This window comes from Phalaenopsis equestris, unplaced genomic scaffold (genome assembly GCF_001263595.1).
Source record: "Phalaenopsis equestris unplaced genomic scaffold, ASM126359v1 Scaffold000445, whole genome shotgun sequence".
Classification (NCBI taxonomy): domain Eukaryota; kingdom Viridiplantae; phylum Streptophyta; class Magnoliopsida; order Asparagales; family Orchidaceae; genus Phalaenopsis; species Phalaenopsis equestris.
In genome coordinates, this window is record NW_018164886.1 from 168,695 (window position 1) to 178,027 (window position 9,333).

Here is a 9,333-nt window from a genome sequence, read left to right on the forward strand (position 1 = left end):
CTTGCATCCATTGATGTTGTTGGTGCGAGGGATCCATTGTCGATGCTTTTGGTCGCAAGAGAGAAGGGATGACGAGAGAGATGAGGGCAGGGGAGGTAAAAGCCGCGAAGGAACGCGGGCCGCTGGATAGACTGCCGGTGCGTTTATTAAAAAATTAAATACACGGTTTCCTCAACCACAGTCTGAATACACTTATGAACAGAAGGGTGGCCCGCACTTATAATCTGCCCTTACGAGTCTGTTTGGGCAGCTACAGCTTATCCAACTTAGGGTCTGTTTGGGGTAGCTGCAGCTTATCCAACTTCTGCTGATAAGCAACTTATCCTGATAATCTGCTGATGAGCAGCTGATCCGGATAAGCTGTCTGGCTGTTTGGTTGGCACTTATGAAAAACAGTTGATTCTGGAAAATTGACCATTCTGCCCCTGTTCTGAATAAGCAGTTTAGTTGTTTGGTTACTGCGTTTTGTAAACAACTTATTTGTAAAAAAAATTTAATTAATGAATAATCTGTGTAGCAGAATTTGTTCTTTTCTCAACAAAATTAAAGATCACTGTTCAGAGAAGAAAATACCAAAAAGTTTATTTATATTTATATAACTAAAATATATTTGATCACATCAAACGAATATGCTACACATACAAAAGTCAAATGCTCCTGCACATACTACTACAAAGTATAATGAGCACCCATAAAAAAGATAAAATTACATGTTAAAATGACAAGTAAAAATATGATAATGTTAACTTTATAATGTAGCAGCATATCACGACCCATGTCATCTGGCTCTGAAACTACAGAACCCTGAGCAAATCTGTCCGACTGGGATACCGTAGAAATGAAAGCACTTGATGCAGATGCAGTGTTCTGAAATGTTGATATCGACGAACTCTGATCTGGGGTATCCTTCTGGGATATCATAGAAATATACTCCCTGTCGGCCCACCTGAAGAAACTGCAGTCCTCTTGTTGTTGTGCCCACCTTGGGCACCTGTAAAATTGCCTTCCAAAGCTATGTGTCTTACGTGACATGAGTAGCAAGGATGGTAGTCCGCACCGACACATCACTTTCTCGGACTTCCCTGAATATCTGGAACTCATCGTCCTGCAGTTTTTAAAATAAGAATATATCAGTCCAAAATTTGAGAAAAATGACATACAACTTTGTACAACAGGTTTTAAGATCCAATAGAAATTATAACTACACCTAATGTTGTCAAGTCGGATAGATATATGACACAAAAATATTTATGGCTTTCAGAGATTGTGTCACATTTATATAATGTTCATGTATGTGGTGCTTTTGTAGCATCATGATTTCTAGATTTTCTCCTCATTTGTTATGAGAGATTATGGAGAATTTTGGTGTGTTAATTTATCATCCTAATTTTGTTGATAGTGGAATAATATCTTCCTATCGACGTAGGCAGATTTATGTGGTACCACGTAAGTCATACGTTTTGTTGTTTGTCTATTACGTGAATTTGTTCTCCACAGTATGTTACAAAACAATTTAGTCCAATTTATGAAAGATAACATTAAAATAAAGTTAAAATATTATAAATATAAGTAGAAGATGCAAATCATCAAAAATTATATTGTATTATTGAACGATTTATAAATATACAGGCTAAGCAACATAAAAGTATGCTTGTCTACACTCCAATACTTCTCATATTTCACATATTGGATTTCAAGTCAAAAAGAAGTGGTGAAAACGATGTCTAGAGTTCTAACAAACTGTTGGAGATTTGGAAGCACAAATCCAATCGAAGCCAAACTTCAGAACATTCAAATAACCTACAAGCTTAAATTCAGCTTAAGCAACAAACATCTAGTATCCACAATTTCTAAGTTCTTACATAAAACATTTTTTATGAAATGCAAAAGCAACCATTTTGAGATGGTAAAGCCAGTTAAAAAAGATAGAATACAGTATAACCAGACTTTCATGATTTTTAATTTAAAAAACTCTGTACAAATTGGAGGAGAGACTCACATGTATTACAAGAACAGGACATGTGTATATGCACCATAACCCCTTTGTAAAGGTAGTAGTAGTTTAGACTAAATACAAAATTCAGACTAAATACAGACTAAATACAAAATTGAGACTAAATACAGACAAAATACAAAATTCATACTTAAATTCAGACTAAATACAAAATTCAATGATGTATAAACTAAACACAAGGTGTAGTAGTAGTTTTTTTTGCATTCTTACATGTTCCCATAAGCCACGAATTAAATTCTGAAGCATAAATATCAAATATAAATAAATGTTTTTAGATGCTAAATTGTTAAAAACAGAATCCAGTAGCTGCCTTTCCCCAAAAAAAGAATGTAAATACCTGTTTTGTTTTGAAGTGAGGAACACATCAGCACATTAAAACTCGGAACTCAAATAAAACCAAATAAATGAAAATTTACATACATACCACTAAATTCCTTTAAAAGGTAAACCTTAGATGCTAGATATGTAAATACATATGAATTGGGTGGTATGTATGTAGTTATCTAAAATAAAGGTAAGCATGAAAAATATAATTCTAAAATATAACGAGAACAAAGAAAATAGGGAAGATCAAAACTAGAAGAGCAGGCTAGAAGAGCATGTACTAAGTTCTTATTCTTCTTCATTCCACTCTCTGTGAGAACAAAGAAAATAGGGAAGATCAAAATTAGAAGAAAGAAGAGCATGTTGTACAGGTTCACACGTGAGAAAGAAATGCAGTGAAAAACTAGGTTTTGATCTATAAATGGCATTATTTTCTTTAATATGTGTACATTTAAAGATAATGTAAGACAATGATGCTGATACAGTCAAGTGTATTTGCCACAATATTTTAGAAGGCCCAATATTTTTATATCATTCAAAAAAAGTAAAACACATATTCTACTCTATAACAAAAGATTCAAGCATATTATACTTTCAGCTATGCAACCATTAGATGACCAAAATTCACATGTCATATTTGTCTCAATGTCCTTTCACATATAATTTGACAATGCCAAAGTCAGTTCAAACCATGCTAGCAAAAACTTGAGGGGCCATGTAATTGATAAAATTAGAAGACAATGGAAACCATGTTGGCATGGATTGAGGACGAAGTTTATAAAAGAGGATTGCAGAATCATTTTTAGAGATGAAGCTATAGAGAGGGGAAATGAGATGTGCATAATTAAGGTTAATTTGGCTACAAGCATGTTGAAGGACTTTGTAATAAGACAACACAAGATATTGAAGCAAAAATTCTATAAAGATATTGAAGCACAAAATCAACATTACGGATTGCAGAATATGATAAAAATTTTATATAAGGTTCACTTTGATATGAAAAAGGATATAAAGATATTGAAGCACAAACGCACTCTCCGACCAACGAATCAGGTTTCCATGTATTTGTGTTTCTAGCACTTGACTTAAATTCTTTTTATACATGTCATTCAATACTTATGTATAGATTTATTGACAGACATATAAATGCATAAGAATTGCTTATAAAAAATTGTTATTTCAAAAAAATTGACTTTGAACTTCGCTATATAATAACTGCACCCACGAGAAGCAGTGTCATGATCGCACAATTTCGTCCGTTATCTGGTTTCGCAATGTCGCCATTTCCCTTGAACCTTCACCTTCGTGCCTGTAAGTATGTTTTGATTCATCCTGGGGTATGGGACGTCCGACATGGAATTCAAATGCTTCTTGGGGAATATGATGCAAGTTTTCATATATAGATGCAAAATCCTCATCAGAGCGTGAGTGGTGTCGTCGTATGTAGTTTTGCAGAGCCATTGTTGCTAAAAATATTTTCACTTGCTTCGGAAATGGGTAGGTTGGCATGTCACGTAATAATACCCACTTCTTCTTCCATACCCCGAATGACCTCTCAATGACACCACGTAAAGAGGAGTGTCATTTGTTAAAAATTTCCTTTCTACCACGTGCAACCCCGCTTGACCTCTCGAAGTCCGAAATGTGGAACTTCGTGTAGGCATAAGGCTTTAGATAACCCCTTTGTAAAGGATATCCAGCGTCAACTAGATAATACTTACCTGCACAAAATACATATTTTAGTAACGACTCAGGAATATCTGATATATTTGCTATAACAACGTACCAGGAGGGGGTATGGAAAGTAATGAGTTTGACGTCTTGTTGCAAATTTAAAAACACGACTATCGTGAGCGCTTCCTTCCCATCCGGCCATCATAAATGTAAAACACATATTAAAATCACAAATGACCATCACATTCTGTGTGGGAGAACCACAACGTCCAATGTAGGCTACTTTGTCGGTTCCAGATACACGTGTATCAACGTGAGTTCCATCAATAGCTCCTATACAATCCTAAATATAAAAATGTTTCAACAATTAATGAATGAGAGTTACCTAAGTTAATAATAAGATGTTTAAGATATACTTTGAAATTAATAAGATGTTTGAGGTATACCTTCAAAAATGGCATATAACGATTGTCATTCGCAATTTGTGCAGGGATGGATTGAAGTCTGGGATCTTCAGGCTTAAGTATCTTAGAAGCTAAACTTACCAGTGCATTATATCTGCTGATAGTCTCTGATGAATGTTGAAATTGCTCCATGGCTCCTCTAATGGACTCATTTTGAGATAAAATATAGAGTGTAATTGCTAACACCTCTCTTGATGTCATTCTAGTAGAGCCATTCAAACCATGATGGTGTTGTAGTTCGCAGAGCAGATCGATGAAAATCTCTTTCGTCATATGAAACATATTTACAAAACGTGTCAGATGGCCTTGTAGTAACTCATCGACCCATTTATTACCAACATATGTTGATGTCATACATGGAGTTCGCTCAATGTATGTGAAGTAGTAGTCATATAACAAAGTAAGAATAAACACTATCTTTCTAACATAGTTCAAATGTTCTGGATTCATCCTACCAAAAGTAGTTCAAAGATAATAGTTAATACATTCAAACATTTAAAGAAATCTAGATGCAACAGTACAACCAGTACAATTAGTACAATAAGTTTTGAGAAAAAACATCCAGTTAAGTATAAAGAGTGAAATAAAAGAAGTGCTAGGAAAATAATACTTCTCCCGAGCCACTTATATTATCAGTTCCAAGAGCATTAGTTGTGCCAATAAACTCATGTTCAGATGGGGTGAAAGCATGTGCTCCCGTTGCAACAACCCATTTGAACATACCATCCAGCTTCTCTTCCATTACTGGATCAATACCATTCATTTTGAATTTCTTAGCTGCTGGCACGACCTGCATGGTGAAGAAAAGTTAATTAGTTAAATCATTTCAATATAACTCAAATTGGAATAAGGAAATGATATAGGGCAAGTCTTTACGTGTAGTTTCTCAGCCCACCACTCCTCAGGAGCATCTATCATTCGTTTTAATGAATCCCAGCCCAAACCTGTAGTTCTCCTCTTAAGTTCTTTCCAAATTTTCCAATCATTCTTTAATTGATCTCACTTGTTCTTAAATTTCATTCTGTCGTAGTCTCTGCCTGTGAGTTCTTTGAATTTGACAGAAACATTATTTCAACCTTCTTTGTTAAAATATGTCGTAGGTCTATTTCCTAGCTCCATCTCTTTAAGACATAGATCACAGAAAATATTTGTTGCTTCTCTGTCCCACATCGCAAATGATCCAACTTCTTTGCCCTTATTCATTGTGGTACTTACTAGTGAAAGGTTAAATAAGAAAAAATGTATTTAATAACATGACCCTAAAACTCCAATACTGACAATCATTCTCAATATTATATACATATATATGTCAATATTACAAAATAAAACATGAGTTCTAGATATCGAAAAACTCATGTATATTTTTACTAAACATGATAGCAAAAAACCTTAAGGACATTTACAAACATACCAGTCAGTTCCTATGTATTTATATATCTAGTACTATACTTTTTATATTTATAACACTCAAATCATTTACATCACATCAAAAATATTACAATTTTAACTTATAAAAAGTAAAATATATGTTTGTATTCATACGTAATCTAATATATATGTAAAAGTTGAAGTTTAGGTTTTAGATATGTGAATATATAGAAATTTAGTGGTATGAAGGTAAATTTCTCAATACTTTAATGTGTACATTTTGTGTTCAAAAATTAAAAGCTTATGTACTTTTTTAAACATAGAGTGTTTGAAGAGCTCTAGTCACACTATCCCCTACCATGGACATTTTCTAAGCATGATGGGTGGGTCTAGCATTCACACAAATGCCCCTTACAAGAGAAAAATGTTCAAGAAACTGCCAAAATTTGCACCAACATGGCCGAAAAGAACAAAATGAAAGGAACTTCATGTACATAAAAAAATTTATTAAATAAAATAAAAATTAAATAAAGATAAAATTGTAAAAAAGAATACTTCAAATGCAATACTCGTTATATCAAATGAACTAATAAGTGCCCAAAATATAACACATTAAAATATAACACATAATTAAACTTACAGAAAACTCGACGAGTGCCAATGAGCACAAATAAGAATTTATTGAGGATTCAAAACTCAAAGAAATACTGAATGCAAGCAGAAAATGCATTGTTCTAAGAGTAAAACAAAAATCTTAATTGCGAACAATCACAACTGAATCTGTAACACATCATGCAAGAAAACCCAATGTAATCTTCAAAAATACATAATAAAAAGTTTGCATGAATCTTAATGAGAAAACAAATTGTAAAAAATTAAATCCTAATAATTTAAATCCTTTACATATAATAAAATGAAATTATAAACTTAAAATGCCTCAAAAACCATGCAAGCATACCAAAAATCATGTGCATGTTTTAAAAGGCACAAAAAATTGTAAAAATCAAAATGTTTGTATGTGCTCTAATAAGCTTCCTAAAAGCTTAAACCAAAATCAGAAAATGTTGTATGTGCTAAAAGCAAGATGAAATCAAATTTCCCCGCCCCTAAAAGTATGCAAAAAAAAAAAAAAAAAAAAAAATAAAAAACAAGTAAAAATTTTAAAATATTTTAAAATACAAGCTCTTTTTCAAAATTCAAACTTAAACTCGATATGTGTGCAAGCTCTCAAGCGGACCACCTTACCTATAAGGAAATGTCCTACGTTTCACATTCTAAGAGATTATAGTTGATAAAAAAGCATCTCAATGAGCATTCATGATGCAAAGTTGAACTAATTACAGTAATAGAATGATTTCAAACTTTCACTTATGATCTAATTTAACAAACAAGTATCATGAATTGCAAATCAGATAGTTAATTGGAAATCCGCTAAAATTATTCTTTTATCTTCAAATAAATTAGTTGAAATCATTAAAAATGTTTATTATTAAAGAACAACTCTCAAGTCCATCTAATATATACGTCAAACCATAAAATCTAACTTTTAGACAAACCCAATCCCTTACATATGGGGACAGTCATTAAAATGTATAGTATAATAACATCTAAATGAACTAAAATGATATTCAAACCATAAAAGAAACTGGTTGATCATGTTTCTAGTAACAATGTTTAATACAGCAAAATACCCTAAAGATGACCATATTGGAAGAAAATATCAACCGGAGAAGACACTTAAACGCACCAAAATTTGAATGTAAATTATTTTATGCTCAAGTTTTAATTAAATAAAAAAAATCAGAAAAAAAACTCTCAAAGAGTTCTATTCTCCACAATATTTTGTAATGGAAGATAAATATGATAAATGGTGGTACATTAGTAACAATGAACATTAGTTTTACCTTCCGAGAATGTAGAAGAAGAAGCTTGCCTACAAGGAAGAGCAGACCGGACGAAATCAGTGAGGGCAGACCTAAAAATCGGGGATGAGATTCTCAGGGAAAGATTTAAGAGGGAAGAAAAGATGAATGAGAGGAGGTAAGATCGAGATTTCTTACCAAAGTCTGAGTGGAAGTTGCCTTTGGCGGAGCAGAAACGGACCAAGGATTCCTCGGCGGAGGCGGCAGAGCAAAGACTTGGCGGAGGAATAGCTTAGAGCTTCGGCGGAGGAAGCGCGGGTCTTCGGCGGAGCGGAGGAAGACCGGAGAGTCGGCGGCGAGAGAGTGGTTCTTCGGCGTGAGGCAAAGCGGACTTCCGCGCGAGGAAGAGTGAAGGCGGAGGCGATCAGATAAAAGGTTTTAGGGCATGATGCGAGGAAGAGAGGCGGAGGCGAGCGAATAAAAGGTTTTAGGGCCAAGGGTGTGCACGTAAAATATGACACAATCCAGCGTTCGAAGCGCTGATCGTGGATATCGACCCGCGATCAGCTTTTCACGGAATCGAAAAAGAGATTATAAAATAAGCTGCGCAAACGCGCAAAATAAACATTGCGGCGGCGGTTTCAAAAACACCGCCGCACCTATACGCTGCCGCAATATAAGCTGCCCTAAACAGACCCTTATTTAGAGAAACTGCTTATCTTGATAAGTTGCTGATAAACAGTTGATCCAGATAAATTGTCTGACTGTTTGGTTTGTGCGTTTATAAAACTAACTGATTCTTGATAAATGACAATTCTGCCCTAATTTTGAATAAGTTGTTTAGTTGTTTGTTTTGTGTGTTTTATAAACAACTTATCTGTAATTTTTTTAAAGTTAAATGAACAATCTGTCATGTAGAAGTTGTAATTTTTTCATCAAAACAACAATGTCTACATATTAAATATTTTAGAACTAATAAAACCCATTGATAACATTACGAAAAATATATACACTTCACCTAAAAGTTAGTATCATGAAACTTAAAAAAAAAAAAAACACATATTTGAAAAAATATCGTACAATTTGAAAAAAAAATAAATAAAAAAAAAATACTCATTTCAAATTTGATAGAAGAATATAAAACTAGAAGATTTATATCAACTATTTTGGTATGAGGCAATAAATTAATTCTAAATAAATATTTTTGTACAAATTTTATTCTTGTTACTTTCGGTCTATCAATATTCTACCTTATCCTTCAATGCTAAATTGTATTTAACAATATTATCAGTTCATTTCTACCCTTGATTAAACTGTCATAAATAGACAATCTTACATATCAATATTAGAAAAAAAAAATATTCAACTACATGTCTAACATGCACAAAAATTTCAAGGCGAATTCACATGTGATTAATAAAATAATGTCATACAATTTAGGCTTTCATACACAATTCAAATGTTCAAGGAACCTAAAAATTTATGTAGTTAAATTCACATACATCAGAATGCATGTACTTCAAGAAAAAAAAAGTCAGTACAATATATCCTACTAAAGGCTATAACAAAAATACATAAATCTCCAACTAATCAATTGAATAAACTTGAATCCCCAGTTCTGTACTGG

General features: G+C 33.1%; 1 protein-coding gene across 1 annotated transcript; it reads right to left on the reverse strand.

The window, feature by feature from the left end:
• Positions 1 to 1,021: 1,021 nt before the first annotated feature.
• On the reverse strand, positions 1,022 to 4,608 carry LOC110027778. The gene is made up of 3 exons (XM_020729331.1): positions 4,459 to 4,608; positions 4,125 to 4,355; positions 1,022 to 1,105 (listed from the first exon to the last, which is right to left on the reverse strand). Exons 1-3 carry the CDS (start codon positions 4,606 to 4,608, stop codon positions 1,022 to 1,024), a joined length of 465 nt encoding a protein of 154 aa, XP_020584990.1.
• Positions 4,609 to 9,333: the final 4,725 nt, after the last annotated feature.